Source organism: Chionomys nivalis, chromosome 3, assembly GCF_950005125.1.
Source record: "Chionomys nivalis chromosome 3, mChiNiv1.1, whole genome shotgun sequence".
Lineage (NCBI taxonomy): Eukaryota > Metazoa > Chordata > Mammalia > Rodentia > Cricetidae > Chionomys > Chionomys nivalis.
The window spans coordinates 81,787,788-81,806,423 of NC_080088.1; the positions used below are offsets into that span (position 1 = coordinate 81,787,788).

An 18,636-nucleotide genomic window follows, 5' to 3' on the forward strand; every position below is an offset into this window, starting at 1 on the left:
CAGTTGTTTCTGGTCAGGGATTTAATCACAACAAATAGAAAAGCAGAAATCCACATACAGACCTTTAAAAGATAGTCTCACCATAGTTTAGCCTAGCTGGGAGTTACATGTGAATTATTTTATAGGTAGGAGAGGGAAGGTGGGTTGGTTTATCACCCCTACTGTGTTGAGCGGCTCCCTAGGTACTCACAGATTGAACTCTTAATTCCCAAAGTCACATTAATGACACTTAGTCTTTAGAGGTCATTTGGATTTTATGGATCAGGAAGATGGGGTCCCCATGATGAAGGAGGTAAGTGCTCCCTGCCCCCTCCATCTGGCCAGTGCTTGGCCTTCTGTGAAGTTCTACTGGACGCAAAGTTCTCATGAAGCACCCATTCAGCTGAAGGGTGTTGACATGTCCTTCCTAAATTCGTCTGAAACTCTTCCTACGCCCATCGCCATTCTCTTTTTTCCTCTTTGGCTTTCTGTCTCACCTCCTGTGGCTGTCTGAACGTCCCAATTGCTCTGGTAACTTCTTAGGTGCCTTAGCTAACTTAATACTTTTTATTTTATTGCATTTTTTTTCTGATTTTTTTGAGACAAGGTTTCTCTGTGAAACAGTCCTAACTGTCCTGGAACTGGCCTCGTAGACCAGGCTGGCCTCGAACTCACAGAGATCCACCTGCCTCTGCCTCCCAAGTGCTGGATTAAAGGTGTGAGCTATTACTGTCTGGTAAGTTTATTACATTTTTTTTAAAAAATGGAGTCTCACTCTGTAACCCAGGCTGGCCATGACCTCCCAATCATCCTCCCGCCTCAGGCTTTCTGTCCTTTCACATACTAGATTATAAGCACAAGTCACCATGCCTGACAAAAAATTTCATTAAAAAAATCCACTAGCAGTCTACCGGCACATGGTTATGATAGAAGATAAAGATGCACAAAGATTGATTATAATGCTTCATCAAGAAACAGAATTACTTTCCTTTACATTCAAGGAATAGAGTAAATGATGCAGCAAGAAAATCATTTTTAAATGATATTTATTATTGAACTAATTAATGGGAAATTGGCTCAACAAATAAAACAGTTTTCAGCTATTCTAACAATATTTTCCATAGCTATTAAAATTTTGTTCTTGAAGACTAATGACAGAAAAATTATCAATAAAAATGAATAAAGAAGATGTGTACCTGTGTATAATAGGATCTGACTACATAAAATACAACACATAGGAACTGTCAGTAGTGTCCTTGTATTATATTAGATCTTTTTATTCACATATAGTTTTTGTCTTTTAAATCTTTACAATTAATATATATTACTCTGTAATCAAGAAAAATAGAGACATAAAATAAACTATTGGTTCTATAGCATTTGACTTCAATAACAAGTCCAATTATATAAAGAACACCACAGCAAAAGCTGATTGTTCATGAGGAAAACCAACCCATATCACAAGATGAAGTAAGACCCTGTGTCAGCACGGATAACTATGCCTGCTTTGGCTGGCTTATCTTGCCTGTCTGGTATCAGAGAATCTCTAAGACCACTCAGGTATAGCAAAGAAACATCCCCTGTGGACTCAGTAAGACTTAGGGTAGCGGGTGTGGAAGGAGAAGACCCAGGTAGCCCTTTGGATAGAAGTCAGTAGCGTGGTCGGTGTCAGAGCTCCAAGTGGGACAGGTTTGAAGCCCGTTCACAGTTGCAGAAGCCCAGAGTGACTCTCGGTGGCCACAAAGACAGGTTCCCAGTGTGTTCACAGTCGATTGCTCTTGCATCTACTACGAAGTTTGGAAACTATTGTGTCGAAGCATTGGCAGCGTATTCTCAGAATGCAACAGTCATTCTTCACAAATCGGGTGACAGTTTCATCTTTCTTCACGTGGGAAAGGTCATTTCATTCATTCTAAGGTCTGCTCGAAGACAAAGGATGTTGAATCAATACACTCATGCTGCTCATTAAAACAAAGAAAAAAATCCCTCCCTTCTCCTTCCTAGAACCGCCGCTGTGCCTTGCATTCTGCAGTCGGTTTCCTGAAGAGGCCAGCAGCTCAAGACTCATCTTTATTTTTTGTGAACATTTACCAGAAAAAAAAAAATCTCCAACATGCAGACTCTGAAAGGAGAGGCAGTAAGAGAGAGCCCTCAAGGATCTGGGGTTTAGAGAGCACCTCAAAAACATTTACAAAAATCTAAGTTTCCATAATGTGGTCTGTAAGCATGTTCATAAGTTAATATTAGCAGCATTTGATAAAAATAGCGCTCTCAAACGGAATGCTCTAGCCCAGGGTCTCTTGCCCATCCCTGCTATAAATTCTTCTGTCGTTGCCTTGTGAATGTGGAGCAGGTAAAGTCACAGCTGTTAGGTGTTAACAAGGCAATTGAGAGATTGCTACTTCCAAAAACATGCAAAATTTAAAACTGGACACAGACACATTTTTATCTGTGTTTTTGACGTTTGTTCTTTAAACTTCGGTCCAGTTAGCGCTGTTATGGCTGCCGTGTTTCCTTCCTTCCATACAGGGGTTCTGTAGAACTTGCAGCGAGTACAGTTGCCTAATTGACCCCAACGAGGACAAATTCAGGTACTCTTCATCTTACCAATATTTTACAGTTATCAATACCTTTTACAAAACCTCTGCCATCTGTGACAGAAAGGCTTTCCGGAATCCAAAAGTGTGTACTGTGGCCTCACGACTCAGAGAGATACAAATGGCTGGCAGCTGATGGCGGGTGCTTAATGAGCCCAGAGCAAACGGCCAGAAGGCATTCACACTAGATATAATTTCTCCTGCCTTTCTTGGAGTAGTAAAAAATAAGAGCGAGAGAAATAAAAAAAGCAGAGACAAGAAACGCGATGAAGACGAGTAAAGACTTCCGGGTGTGAAAAAAGCTGCATTCGGTGCACAGGGCGTATTCCTCTGGACAAAACCTTCCCTGCGTTTCAGAACCCAGGAAGCCATTGTCGTCGATAATTTTCCTATAATGTCTCAGGGATGGTTTGGGCTCGAACTGATTCGCAGCGTAACGATAAAAGCCAAACTTCGGAGCCGACCGATCACTAAGCGAATAAGCAAAGTAACCGCAAAGGTTGATTCCATCCAACACGTAGGCTAGGGAGACAAAGGGCGGGAGAGGATTTACTGAAATATTTTATACACCACTCAGCCTTTTTACACCGCTTTGGTGGATAACGAAAAGCCTCGATACCATTCAATAAACTTCAGACTCATCAGATCTCACTGGAGAAGGCTTTACAGAAGAACAAATTGGCAAATATCAAGACAATATGGAAATAGACTACAGAGCTGGTTTTGCACAACCAAACCTATGCTTGGTTTATTTTTAATACATCGAGCAGATAAGATGGCTGTGGGAGTAGCTGCATAGTTCACAATAAGTATGAGGTATTTACCAACAGAAAAAGGATAAAGGAATTGTGGCACATGGTGGGATTTCGTTCAACCATGAGGCGTGAAAGGAGGTCATTTGCAGGAAATTTGATGCAGCAGAGATGTTAAATGAAATAGCTGAGACTCAGATAAGTATTGCACATTTTCTCTTATGGCTCATGTGTGACACACACAGATGCACACACACATAGAGGACATGAAAGCAGCTACTGGATTGTGAGTGCTGGAAGAATCTAAATTCTTGGGAGAACAAGAGAGTAATAGAAAGTTACAAAGGAGAGCAATTTCCTTACATGTGCAGAACACACACACACATGTACATATATGAGGCAAGAGGGGTCCTGGTACTCTGGCCCTTACAGTCTTTCCGTCCCCTCTTCTGTGATTTTCCCACAGCTTTAGGTGTAGGCGTTGCCCTGTGGATGCATTAATTGAGGTTGAGCACCCCGTGATCATTTGTTCTAGACACGACAGGAAAGCTGTACCCGTGAATTCTCAACAATAGGGTTGCTTAGCTAAGACTTGCACAATAACACCACTAGTCGACATGCCAACTTGGATGGTAAAGTCTCACAAGGCCCCACCCCTAGATGAAGAGTTTCAGATAATCAATGGCTACTGGGGGAGAATCGATCTCTCCCCAAGAAGCCGCCTGATAAATCCAATTCCAAGTAACCAGTGCTACATAGGTACATACCAGCAACATTAAATGAACTTGGTAGTGTGTGTGTGTGTGTGTGTCTGTAAAACAATAACAAGGAAGAAGTCACAGAATTTGAGAAGGAGTGGGGGACATAGAAGGAGTTAGAAGGGGAATAGGGGACATAAATGATACAAACACAGTACTCATACAAAAATAAACAATTTAAAAGGTTTCAATATGATAAGAAAGCCTGGGATAATCTGCAGGAGGAGGGGAACTATCAGGAGATGGGAGGGTGATGGAGGGAAGTGAATGAAAGCACTCTACAACACCACTCATATGAACAAAAATGTCATAAGGAGCTCCTTATTGTGTATGCTCACAAAACAATTAATTTAAAAAAAATAGGAAAGAAAAAAATTTTAAAGAAAATCTAAAGAAACAGAGAGAAAGAAAGACAGGCAGACAGGGAGGGAGGGAGAGAGAGAGGATCATCTGAAGCTAGGCTTTATTAATTCAGAGTGGGGCTGGAGACTCTGTCTCCACTTTCCCCTATGCTCTTTCCACCACAGGGGAGATACTGTCTTTAGCTCTACTTGAGGATGGGCAGTGTTCCCCTCTTCATCAGGAACCACATGCTCTGATGGTGATGGCATTTCTGGGATTGGGGGCAAAGGAGGCTCACCTTTCAGGGCCTCGTTCACGTAGTTCTCAACATAGTACATCCTCAGTGCGTCCTGCTCGGCGTGGGGATCATCGTCTATGCCATTGGCTGTCACATACATGGGGAGGTCTCCATACTTGAACCTCAGCCAGCTGAGCACCTTGCGCAGCCCCCAAGGCACCACAGCCACCTGACTGGGAGAGTTGAGCCACGTGATGTCAGTCATCTCCTGTACCTCCAGGTAATCGTTGTATTTTATGGGATCCTCCCTTTCCCAGTCCACGAGGATGGTGGTGTAATGGCTCAACGCCAGGAAGTCAAAGGAACCCCTGATTAGCTTTGCCTCGTCTTCAGTGAAATATGGCAAAAGGAAATTGTTTTTTTGGTTCAACCAGTCTCTCATCACACGTGGATAATCTCCAGAGCCGAAAATAGGCTCTGCCAGCCAGCCAATATCAAATTCCAAAACTCTCTCGGCCACTTCTTTGTCCTTTTGAGAGAAAGGGCAGGCCGGTTCTATCCAGTCGGCCTGCAAGGCAATGGATATTTTGCCTTTCTGAGCCTCCCTAAACTTCTCATCATACAGGCGCCAAGCCAAGGCATGCGCTTTCAGGAGGTGATGGCCGGCACGGTAGGTCATGTTCCGTGTGTTGGGTTCATTGATGGTGATCCAGAATTTGACCCTGTGGCCCAGCTCTGTAAAGCACAGGTTCGCATAGTCTGCAAATGCCAGGGCGGTGTGTGGGTTCTCCCAGGCCCCGTGTTTGGCCAGTGCATGTGGCAGGCCTTGGTGCTGGGCTGCTGGTTGCCACAGGGCCACCACCGGAGTGATGTTGGCGTGCACCAGCTCGCTGATCACGCAGCGGTAGAAATGCAGAACCGTGCGATTCACTTGGGTCTGGTTACCCAGAGGCAGGATCAGTGCCCAGTCCAGGGAGAAGCGAAAGTGGGTGACGTGCATTTCACGAAGTAAGGCGATCTGAGGCCGGATGGCAGAGAAATCAACACAGTAGGGTTTTCTCTTCTTGGCTACAAGCCCGTCTACTTTAATAAGCCTCTTACTGCGATGTACATCCCACAGGTAGATGTTCGGGTCGGTAAACTGAGAAAGAGTAGTGTCTACCTACAAAGAGCCAAGCAATTGTTACCTTCCTGGGCAGACCGGCAGAAACTCAGGCAATAATTTCAACAACGTTAGCAAGCAAGAGATGCACATGTAGGTTCTCATCACGCTGAACGCTTAAACTGTTGTTCACAAGAAAGAAAACATTACTCCCCCTCCCGATTTTTAATGTATATTACCCGTAGTTCTTGGTAATTCAAACTCTTACATTAAGATATGTTTTTAAGCTGGATTTTGCCACTTCAGATAACAGACACCAGTGATTTCTATATGTGGGAAGTCTGTAGATTACAAGCAGAGAATTTTTCATTATTTTATTTTAATTAAAAATTTTTATGTAGCCCAGGCGAGTCTCCCCTGCCTCAGCCTCTTGAATACTGCGATTACAGATATGTGCCCCTGCAACTAGTATGGATGTTTTGCTTTTACTATAAGACGCCACTAATGGTGTGAGACTGCTCTTTGTTTATTTTTAAAGGCATACATATTTATTGTTTTATGTGTATGGGTGTTTGCCTGCACGTGTGTCTGTGCATCACATGCTTGCAGTGTCCATAGTGGTCAGAAGAGGGCATAGGAGTCCCTGGAACTGGAGTTAGGCTGGTTCTAAGCTGTCATGTAGATTCTGGGAATCAAATCAGAGTCCTCTGCACAAGCAGCCAGTGCTCCTAACCACTGAGCCATCTCTCCAGCCCTAGGACTACTTTTTAGAAACAAACAAAAAAAATGTGTTTAAAAAATAGGAAAAGATGAAATTTTGCTTATGAGTGGTTTAAAGTCAAAAAATGAAGCGACGCTAAACTGTGCTAGTTAAAATTGTGCTCTGCATTGAGGCTTGTGTTGTTCTGGGTGCCAAATATGTGTTAACCACTGCCTTTCATTGGCCTAAGAGACAAAAAAAAAACCTTAGATAACACAATGATGATTAAAAAGTCTGAAAGTTTGCAAAGAAGTGGTATTATTGACACACAGTGTAATTTCTAAGTAGTTTTAGGTTTTGAGTTTCCTAAATTGGTTCTTTTGTTTTTGTTTTTGTTGTTGTTGTTTTGGTAGCAGCATTAACAATAACCATGAGATATGTAAGCCTCCAAATCGAAAATAGTATCTAGGAAAAGTAGGCCATGTGTGAGAGCAACATCATAAAACCTTGTGGCTTGCGCAGAAAGGAAAATCCCCCTGACACAGGCCACCCAACCTAAGCTGGATTTTGCTCAGAAATAATCCTCTGAGGACAGGAGCCTTCATCTGACCTGTCTATAAGAGCAGGGAGTCTATGAACCCTGGTCTTGAATCTGTGGAGGAGGTTTTATCAGATGGTGTCGGCAAGCTGATCTCCGAGGGGAGGGCGGGGCGGGGCCAGCACCGTGTTGACACAGGAGAGCCAGGAACAGTCACCCTGTTGAGGGAAACTGCCTTTCTGGAAATCGTATCGATAGCTCACCCACCCGCGTTTCCCCGATGCTGAGGGAAGGCGTCAGAGGCCCCCTTCCACCTCTGAACGCCCACAAGTGCTTCCGAGTCTCAGCTCCACAAGAGAAAATATCCGCTTGCGTGCTCTTTTGCTGTTCAAGTCTTCAGAGCTTGAGATAACTTTTTTGGATTATTTTTATTCAGTTCTGAAGGGGCTAAATTCATAACTTCTCTACCAGAATCACCCCAGAATAACAGTTTCTATTCAGTCTAACTAAAAACAAATATGAAGACCATGACAAGATTCCGGGTGGTGGATTCCGCACTTTAAAGTATGGGCCACTTAGAAATGAGTGTGTAGGCAAAAATCCATCTAACTTACTGCAAGTTATTAACTTAGGTTTTACTAAAAAAAAATATATGTATGTGTGTATATATATGTGTGTATATAGGTTATATTATATTATATATATAAAATCTTTGAGGAGGGATGGGTACAAAACATGTATTTAACTTGCTACTGATGAAAGTTTCTCCTCACGGATGGACAGCAAAGAGCTCCATGCTCTATGTAACCTGCCTCACCTCTGTGAACTAAGCGCATCCATGGCAGTGAACCGACAAACCCGCGAGCTGGGACACTGGGTCTAAGCGAAGGCGCCCTGTGACTACACCCACCAGCAAACTTCTAACAGGTCTTATGTAGCTAGGTTATTTAAAAAGTTATGTGGGTGAAATGTTTGCCTCCACTCTTGAGTTTGGAGAGTTAGGAAGGAAGAAAAAGAGAAACTTTCATGGTTTAAAAATCACTTCTCAAACTTCCTTGATGCAGAAACTCAGGGACAAGCTGAGAAGGGGAGAAAGGATCGCAAGAGCAGAGGTTGGGGAGGGTAAGAGACCAGCAGCAGCAGCAGCTGCACTGGATCCCTGCGCTCACGAGCCCACAGCAGCTGTGGCTGTCTTCCCAGAATCAAGCCAGGCAACACATCAGCATAAAATTTAAAAACCCCCTGAGGCGCTATGGGTAGATGATGGCTTCTAGGGGAGGGGAAGTTAATTTTCTTCAAAGATGTAACAGCTGATAGGTTGACCATGTTCCAGTGGATGACTCTGCACCAGGATCACAAGGGTACAAGTCAGGGTCCATACCTATTTCAACAGGGGGAAGGATGTGAAGTTTAGGCTTTGGGGAAGTATGATGGATCTGGAAGAGGTTAGGAGGCTAGTAGGAAGCAAATATGACCAAAATACACTGTATAAAATTCTCAAAGAATTAATTAAAATATTCTAAAAAAAATCACTTCGACATCATAGAAGTGCTGAACACTGCTTGTCAAAAAGACACCCAGCTAGTCCTGAGAGAACCAAGAACTCCTTTTGTCTTTGTCAGCCAGGGAGTTGTCTTGAGAGGAGCACTGACAACATGGGGAGAGCCAGCAGCAGGGTAGACAGAAGCCAGTGCTGGTTGTAGCCCTGTTTCCACCAAGGAGCTTCCAGAGCATTCAAAACTGCAGCAGCATTGAGGGTAACTTTAAGTTGGGTTCACAGAGGACACAGAGGGACTTGAACGTGGAGAGGGACAGACACCCTGAGTGTGGATAAACTCAAAGGACAGTACGACCTGAGAGGGGTTTGGGACCACTGCATGTTTGATCAAAGATAAGATCCTGACCCAGCCAGGAGAGCTGGGGGGTGTGACTCAGTAACAGGGCCCAGCGGAGCAAGGCGCTGCAAAATAAATAAAAACAGTGTTTCCAAGGTAAAAGAGACATTCTCTCCTCATTTCTGGTTCTGATTGGGGCTGCCCTTCCCTTTCAAGAACATAGAACATGTGTCTAGCCCTGCTTACTGTTTATCAGGTCCTCAAATGAAGGCGCAGCTCTGCCTCAGGGAACAGGGTGGGAGGAGGGTGGCTTCCCCACACAGCCCTGCCTCCTGGCACAGATGCAAACCTGAGTCTTCTCTGAATGCAAATGACTGAACTTGTCACTTGCCAGACTCCAGCCACTATGAGAGATGGTGTGTATGAACCTCCAGGGCAGGGACATGGCCAGGAGGGACCTCTCCTGAGACAGAACCAAGACAGGAACCATCTAATCGATTCCTAGCTCCAACTAAGGCAAGAACGCAGGGGCTATAGGAAGCCTCTAGTCTCTTCTCCTCGTCCTCCTTCAACATTCCCATTTCTGATATCTTAGAACCTACTTAAGCTTCACTTTAGATTCTGACAAAGTAGGGTAGGATGTTCCAGATAGCCTTGTACTGAGGGAGAGAGACGGGAATATGGATCAGGAAGTCCCACCCATACATCCCTGTGGTGTCAGCCAGCCAGCATACCATCAATTCTAGCAAGTCTGAGAGAACTGAGTTAAATAGCCAAGGCTGATTAGGGCTTGTTACTTAGGACCTCCCGGTCCATAATCAATGGATCTCATGGTTTGGGGACCACAGTGAGGGGCACAGAGTAAGGCAAACTGCTCGTGTCATGGTTAAGTGGGGAAAAGAGGAAGAGGACGTGGCAGAGGTCCTCTTCTAGGGCATGTCCTCTGTGACCTAAAGACCTCTCCTAATAGCTGCCAATAGCACCAAGCTGGAAAGCAAGACCATAACAAGAAGCCCTGTGTGAGCTATTCCAGGCCCCGGTGCAGCTCCAGCTGTTGTTCGGTTGTCTTCTGGGAGTAAAATGAGGTTTACGTCCAAAATCACCTCTAGAATAAGCTACACAGTCTCAAAGCCAAAAGAACATGTACAGCAGCAGGGACAGAAATGTATCAAGGATACACTGTGTGCTTTCCAACAAAAGAAAGAATTTTGGTGTCTATTAGAAGGCAAAAATCTATTCCAGTAAGAAAGCCTCTCCTTGGTCCTACACATTATTCCAGATGTTTCTTCCGAAGCTACAGCTTGTAGGACCTTGAAGTGTCTAGAAGCAAAGTTCTCAACCTGTGGGCAGAGATCCCGGGGGGGGGGGCGCATTGGCCCTCTCACAGGGAAAAGGTAGATAAGACCACCAGAAAACACAGATACTTGCATTACAATTCATAACAGTAGCAAGACTGCAGTTATAAAGTAGTAACAAAAATAAATTTATGGCTGGGAGTCACCACAATATGAGAGATTGTATTAAAGGGTCGCAGAGTGTCAGGAAGGTTGAGAACCACTCGGCTAAAAGAATCCGACGTGCTAAATCTTGAGATCTGACCACAGACACCAAACTTCTGTCCTGATCTCTAGGGCGACCCGGAAACGCATACAAGGTTTTATATACAGCAGGCAATCAGGAAGTGCGTACAGAAAGTATTCAGTCAAGCCATAAGAAACAAGTCCCTTTAAAACTGGGGAAACGGCAAACAGTTAAGAGGAGTAGCTACAGAGTTGATAATCAATACTAAGTGGCCACTTAGTAACATCCCTGTGCTGTCAATAAGCCACTGAAGCGCTGCTTTGCTCTCGAGGTGTTTCCCAGGAGCCTGAACCGGGACATTTACAGCTCATTTTCTTAGCAGCTTCCCTGAAGCTCTCTGTGTCTTCTTTATGAAAACCTTGACTTCTTAAACAGAGATTTCAACCATAACACTAAAGGAAGGCATCTTATCATCGTATTGTCTTAGCAGATCTTACATTTTTGGACCTACTGAAAAGTGCAAAATGAAGATTGGAAGATGTTTGAAGAGTGAAGCATTCTGGACTGTGTGTTTCACCTGCTCACTAGGGAACCCACTTTGGCTCAAAGTCCAGACCCTGGGCTATGGCAAGAGCCTGGTAAGGATGTGCTACCCACTGGCAAGAGGCTTACTGACACTGCTGATGGGTTTTATTAGCTGACTTACTTGAACGTAGTTGTCAACAACTCCCCAAGCAAAGCCACAAGGAAATGTCCCTTCTAGGGGTTGATTTTCAGGTAAAGGAGGGAAGCCATTGTTCTCTATCAGCTTCTGGTAGAACAAGGCCGAAGACTTCGGCAACAGCTCCTTGTCCTGACTCAGAAAGTCGACATAGAAGAGTCCACGTCGGATGCTGTAGCCCCTGTGCCACTCGAAACCATCCATGAGGGACCAGGCAGTGTACCCAATGACGTCGACCCCATCCAGCCTGATGGCTGCAGAGGGAAGAGAGGACAAGAGCAGTGTCATCCTCCACGGGGTTTTGTGTGACTTTTCCACTTAAAGGAACAAGGCAAAGGGCTGGTGAGATGGCTCAGTGATTAAAAGCACTGGCTGTTCTTTCAGAAGAGCCAGGTTTGGTTGCCAGCACCCACGTGGTGGCTCACGGCTGTGTCTCCAGTCTCAGGGGATCTGATGTCCCCTTTTGAATGCATGTGGTGCAATACACACATGCAAGCAAACATTTACACACATAAAATAAAAATAAATAAAATCTCAAAAAAATAAAAGGAAGAAACACGTCAGGCATATACCTTCTGGTTTGGTAAACAATATTTTTCCTGTTCACAAATCTAGATAACTCTACCAACCAGTGTCTTCATAGACAGTTTTACCTCCACAGTAGCAGACAGTTTCTCAATCCCAGAGGTTCTGGGATATCTTGTTCTCCCTACCTGGGGCACCAAGCATTGTGACTTGTGTCTTCTTTTCATTTCTGCCCTGTGGATGGAACCAAGGGCCTTGGGATGCCAGGTGCATACACTATACCTGACCCACTTCTGCAGTCTTTAACTCTCAGCCTTCTAACTTACCCAGATCATATCAATATTCTTCTTGCTTTAAAAAGCACTTTATTATCGAAGGAAGGAGACAGTGGTGGTTATAAATGACCAATATACATTGTATAAATGTATGGAGGTTTCAAAGAATAAAAACATTGAAGAAAAAGCATTTTATTCAGCTTAAACAAATGAGCTAGAAACATGTACAGAGAACTAGAGAGCCTGAGATTTGTAATATTGTATTTTATAACCTAACAATGTAGAAGAGAAACTGCGAGTTGACCAACTTTAAATATTAATCCTGTTTTGCTGTTTTATCAACAAATTATCAAAATTCCTTTTATGGAACTTTGAAAATTAATTTTTAAGTTTCTGAAGGGCCCAAATGAGAGAAGTGTTACATAAAGATATTCTTGCTACTGCCCAAATTATCCACATTGCAACAAAATTTATATATCTACATTTTTCAGATAGTCTTAAAGGTGTGTGTAGGTGTAGTATGTGTGTATGTTGTGTGTGTGTTATATTGTGTGGTGAGTGTGTATATGTGTGTGTATGTATGATGTGTGGTATGTGTGTAATGTATGTGTGTGGTGTGCGTGATCTTATGCATATGATGTGCAATGTGTGTGTGTGTGTGTATGATTTGTTGTGTGTGGTGCTGTGTGTGATGCTGTATGTGTATGATGTGTGGTGTGTGTATGTGTGTGTGATGTGTGGTGTGTGTGTGTGGTGCTGTGTGTATGATGTGTGATGTGTGTATGTGTGTGTGATGTGTGGTGTGTGTGTATATGATGTGTTGTGTGTGGTGCTGTGTGTGGTGCTGTGTGTATGATGTGTGGTGTGTTTATGTGTGTAGGTATGATGTGGTGTGTGTGTGTGTGTGTGGTGCTGTGTGTATGATGTGTGGTGTGTATATGTATGTATAGAGGGTGCTGAATTTTGGCAGGAAATGGGAATTTTACTTGAAAACCTACCTTTTAGGGTTTCCATTATAAACTTCTTGAGGTAATACATGTATTTGGCATCATCTCTCTTGGTGGTCCCTGAGACAAACCAACCATTTTCCACAATAAATATTTGAGGGTGGTTATATTCCAGATCTATCCAAGTCAGGAGCTGCCTCAGGCTGGGAGATTCCAATTGTCGGAACTTCATGTGAGGGTCCAGTAGTTGAAAACTCAAGGTTGGTCCAAAGGAAAGAGCAAAAAAGTCAGCGGTTCCCCTGACAAACTTCTTCTCGGACTCAGTAAACACAGGCAGAAGTGAGGAGAGGTTGCTCCTCATGCTCTCTGGGTAGTCCCCGTCGATAAATATGGGTTTAGCAAACCAGCCCAGCACAAAATCGAGAGACTTCTGGCACTCTCCGATGTTGCGGTCGGTCATTCTTCTAGGACTGATCCAGTGGGAACTCAAGGCAATGGACACCTGGCCTCCCTGAGTGGGGCGGAAGGAGGTGTTGTAGAGATGCCAGATTGTGGCATGAGCCTACGGAAAGAAAAACACGGTGAGTCTCTCCCTGACTTTGAAGAGATAGGCAAGGCCTGCTGGAGTCCCCAGCCCCACTGACACCTGACTTCCGTCCCGCCCACCAGTCAGCGACAGCCAGCCAGCTATCCCATGGAAGGCCGCCCGACAGAGAACTGCCACCATGAGAGATTTCCAGAACGTTTCAGTAACCAATGGAAAAATGTAAATCTGTTGTGTTGAGTGTATAATTATGGTTCACACTGGAAAAATTAATAAAATAAGAATGTGTTATAATAATAGCTTACTGATAAGTTATCTTTGGATTATGTACTTTTAAATTAAGGGGCTTGATTAAAAAAAAAAGAAAGAACCAATGTTCTATCTGTGACCATATCAGGAATTTCTAAGTAGGATTATATGTTTTTTTCCTAAGAGACCGGGAGTTTCCAAATGGACTCCAGTTGTTTGAGTCAATCGGCTAGTTCTCATTTGTCTCCCATCGCCAGAATCCTAAGACATGCTCCCACAATCCTTGTTTTTCTCTCTGAATCAACACCATAAATTGAAAGATGAACCTTAGTTATCTTGGTTCATCCTCCAGGGGGCTGAGACAATGCTGGCTCCTCGAAGTGCGGGAGACCAGCCAGGAGCAAGAGACAACCAAACACAGCTGTGAGGCCCTGGGCTACCAAGGCGTGACCTGGAGTCCCTGGAGTGCTGCTTTACATGGCCAACTGTGTGTTTCCAGAAAACGCTGTTTCTTCCTTTTTGACTTAACACTGAAGCTACTCTGGGCTTCATTCCCTCTTTACCCTGAACTCCGTGATTAATTCTTCCTATTCTACAAATACAAGGGCTGTTTGTCAGCCCTTTATTCCCTGAACACACATTTGGGCAACTGCCCTCCGCTTGCCACTTGACGCTGTGTAGTTTCCAGAATGATTCATCCAATGTCCCTCTCACCGCATGAGCCGGAGGACCTTCCGCTCACTACTCCAAATACCCTCTTCCTTTTCCTCTGATATTCTTCTGTTTGTCTCAGCGCAGGCACCCAAGAATGGCCTCATCACTCACCTTCCAAGTTCAGCGAACCGTTCAATGAAGCAAATTTGTTTACATCCCTCATGTTGACTTTCTTTAGCAATATGCCCCATTTCACCGAGGGCAATATCTCATGATCTGAAGCAGCTGTCTATAAGCTAAGACAAGAATAAAAACTGAACTGTTGAGCAAGGCAACAACGGCTGTGGCCTATAGGACTGGAACGCTAAGACAGTCAGTCCCTCCTCGCTGTCGCAGGCACCTTGGAACACTGGCGTCCTAAATCTAATAGGCACAGAACAGGGGCAGAACCGGAAGAGCTACACCGGAGGATGAAACAGAAGCACCACACTGTCCAGGCCAGCCTGGGCTGTAGAGTGAGGTCTGTCTCCAAATCTTTACAAAGGAGAAGTGCGGGGGGGGGGGGGGGGGGAAGAAGGCAGGAACACTGGAGTATAGCTCAGTTTTAGAGCATTTACTAGCTCATAAAATGCCCTAGGTTTACTCTGGGAGACAAACAAACAAAAAAACACCAGAGAAGAAAATGAACCGCCCTTTCATGCAACAATAGAGATTGACCTAAAAGATGTTATGTAGAGCAAAGGAGTCAGGACCCAAAGGACACTCATGCTATCCTGTGAGCCATTTGCAAGCCTCTAGTGACTGAAGAACAGTGGCTGCCTATGGAGGGTGAGGACCAGTGAGGAGTTACAGGAAGTTCTGAGACTCTGTGCCTCTCTCTGCAGGGGATTTGTCACACGGATGAACGGTGTCCCAGTTGTCTTCTCTGCTGCCGTGACAGAAGACCGACCAGGAGCAGCTGGGGAAGGAAGGGTTCCTTTGGCTCCCAGGTCCATTATTGCGGGAAACCAGCGCAGGAACCTCGGGGCACAGCCTGAAGCCGAGACCCCGGAGCAACTTTCTGGCTTGCTCAGCCAGCTTTCTGATAGAGCCCAGGCTTTGCGGCCCAGAGATGGGGCTGCTCACCATGCACTGGGCCCTCTTCCATCAATGAAGAAAGGCCACACAGACATGCCTGCAGGACAACCTGAAGGAGGCAACCCCCCAGCCGAGGCTCCTCTTCCAAGGGGGATTAAGTTGACAAACGAGATTATCCATCACACATGGGACTGCCAAAGCGCATCAGATTGTGAGCAAAAGACTGAAGATTTATAGGGAAACAGACCGTGAGTCTACTACTAGCCATAAAGACAGTCGGGGTCGTAAATTACCCAGGGTTCATGTGACAAGAAACGATGATTTCCTCTGAAACATGAATTCAACTCTGCAACGACAGGGATAATTCATTACTTAAAAAAAAATCTGTTATTTTGTTTTTATTTATTGGTTTTTCGAGACAGGGTTTCTCTGTAGCTTTGCAGCTTGTCCTGGACAAGCCTGTAGAAGAGGCTGGTCTCGAACTCACAGACATCTATCTGCCTCTGCCTCCTGAGTGCTGGGATTAAAGGCGTGTGCCACTGCCCAGCTTTTAAGTTATTTTGTTTTAACATTCATTTGTGCAACAAATATTAATTACACTCTGCACTTTGCTGAGAGGTTCAAAGACTGGTATCTTCTCGTGGAGCTTATATCCCAGGGAAGAGATAGACAGAGAAAGGAGGGTGGCAGGTGCCAGGATGGGAAGGGGTTAGTTAGACTGGAAGGGCTGGCAGGGAATTCCTTGAGGAGAAGCCCAGCCAATAAAAAGTAACAAACCTTAACTAGGGTAAGGGCCAGGGAATGATGGCAGGGCATCCAGGCAGAGCTGACCAATCGTCTAAGGGAATAGACTCAGACGGTTAAATTCTGCACCCTTCCGAGCCTTGTCACCACAGATGGGCTTCTCTGTTAGCGGGCTAGAAAGCTGGCTCAGCCATTAATGGAGAGGCTCACAACCAAAAATATAAAACAGGAATAACAATGACATCTTCTATTCCCATCCTTGTGAGAATTTAAAAAGTTGATACTGGTTAACTATGCCTAACCCCCAAAACCCTAACTCTGAAATGCTCCAAAATTCAACATTCGTTAAGACCCAGTATAACCACCACAGGCGAAAACGCCCATCAGCCTTCACGTCAGGGTTCTCCGTCAAAAGGCAGATGCCCTGCAAAAACTGGCCTGAGGAAACCACTGCACACCACACATGAATGAGTCTTGAGTCGCCTGGCATTTCACCCCAAGGTATCTCATTATGTATGTGAAAATGTCGCAAAGTCCAGGGTGTGAACGACTTCTCCACTCAGCCACTTGGGGAGAGGTTTACTCAGTCTTTGCGTGGGTGGCTGCCACTGTGACTGCTGCCTAGGAAGCACCATGTGTTTATCCCTCGACTGTAGTCACAAAGCCATTTATTTGCGTTATGATTTTCAAAAGATGGCTGGATATGAGGTAGAGAATGAGAAGTCAGCAGGGAACCCAACCTACTAGGTAGGCAGCTGCTGCAATAATGATGGTGCCTGGCAAAAGAGGACGGCCCTTTGGGCCACAGTTTCAAGTGAGATATAATGATGGACAAGGAGATGCTGACTGTGGCCAGCCTGAAGCTATCCCTGATGGTGGGATCAGTGTAGCTGTTGTGCTGGATGCCACACATGGGGTGTAAGAGAGGAAGGGAATCACAGACAACAAAGGAATCCCCAAGTCAAGGTGATCAAATTCTCTTCACGTCATAGAATCGCTGTCTCGAGGAAGAAAGCCAGGCATTTGAAGGCAAAGGTAAAAAAGGTCACAGGTGATGCTAGCGCTTGTTCTTGGGGACCACACTCAATGGGTCATTTTGTTGTGACTATTCCTTCGATTTAAAAATTAAAATTAAAATGGAATAATTCTTAGAAGATTAATTTAATCCTGTGAAAATTAATGTAAAATCTTAATTAAATTAACTGAGACCAACAGTGAAATAATTGAAATGCAGTCCATAAATAGAAAGTAGTTCAGTTATCCATGTGTGTCACTCTGAATCCAAGAGCAGTGGTGTAACGTCCCAGGGGACCTTAAGAAGACAAACAATTGAGACATTTTAGGGAAACATAGGTTTTTGTTTTTGCTTTCTTCCCACCTCCCCCTGCTTTGGCATTCTTCCCCTCAACTTTAAGAACAGCGATACATTTGAGGACTTTCTCAAGGTCATTGCTGTGTTGCGTGAGTTACACAAGCTAGTTGATGGCCTAATTCCCATGTTTATAGAGCAAATTATCCTCTTATTTATATCAGCACAATTCTGTGGATTATAAACTGCAGTTCCTTAACAGAATTTCAATCAGTCTCTTATAAAACACTCATCTAATGATTTCCCCAAAATAAACCTTCTGTATTTTCCATGCACAGAACCGCCAACCGTCTCCACACAGAGCCCCTTAAAGTTACAGAGCCAAACCTAACTCTCAGGTAGACAAACAGAATAAAATCACAGCACCTAGAATGATTAGCTTTGCCTCTATTGAGGACGTCTGTGTGTGTGTGTGTCTGTGTGTGTCTGTGTTTGTGTGTGTGTGTGTGTCTGTGTGGTGTGTGTGTGTGGTATGCATGTGTGTGGTGTGTGTGTGGTATGCATGTGTGTGGTGTGTCTGTGTGGTATGTGTGTGTATATGGTATGTGTGCTGTGTGTCTGGTTTGTGTGGTGTGTATGGTGTATGTGTGTGGCATGTGTGGTATATGTGTCTGTGTTTGTGGTGTGCATGTGTAGTGTGTGTCTACCTCTGATATCATTCCTCGGGGGCTTTCTATCTTGTTTTTTGAGACAGTGTCTGTCATTGGCCTGGAACCCAGCAGCTATTCTAAGGTGGCTGAACCTGTGACCCCCGGGACCAGCCTCTCTCTGTCTCTTCAGTACTGAGGTTACAAGAACGTGAACTGTGACTTTTTTGTTTACACGTAGGTTCTATGGACCAAACTCAAGCAAGCACCTTACTGGCTACAGCATCACCCAGCCCTCTACCTAGGACTCTGTTCAGCCACTTCTTTTTGTGGCTATGATAAAGACACCAAGACCGGAAGCAATTTGTGGAGGAAAGGGTTTATTTGGCTTCACATCCCTACCACCGTCCATCACCGAGGGAAGTCAGGGCAGAAACTAACTGAATTATGTTGACCCATAGATAATCGTGTAGAGTGTTAGCCAACTCATGGGATTATACACATGTATAAAACTAGCATACATAGGGCAGGTGTCTTAGTTTGATTTCTGTTGCTGTCGTAGACCAGGACCAGAAACGACTT

The 18,636-nt window shown here is 44.5% G+C and overlaps 1 protein-coding gene across 1 annotated transcript in view; it reads right to left on the reverse strand.

Moving 5' to 3' along the window:
* Nucleotides 1-1,059: 1,059 nt before the first annotated feature.
* The window catches only part of Kl (klotho), a 39,700-nt gene continuing 22,123 nt past the window's right edge, over nt 1,060-18,636 (reverse strand). The window contains exons 2-5 of the mRNA XM_057765438.1: nt 12,882-13,392; nt 11,069-11,337; nt 4,727-5,828; nt 1,060-3,098 (exon numbers count right to left, since the gene is read on the reverse strand). Of these exons, the coding sequence (XP_057621421.1) occupies nt 2,761-3,098; nt 4,727-5,828; nt 11,069-11,337; nt 12,882-13,392 (2,220 nt within the window). The 3' untranslated portion in view covers nt 1,060-2,760. The remainder of the gene's footprint in view (nt 3,099-4,726; nt 5,829-11,068; nt 11,338-12,881; nt 13,393-18,636) is intronic.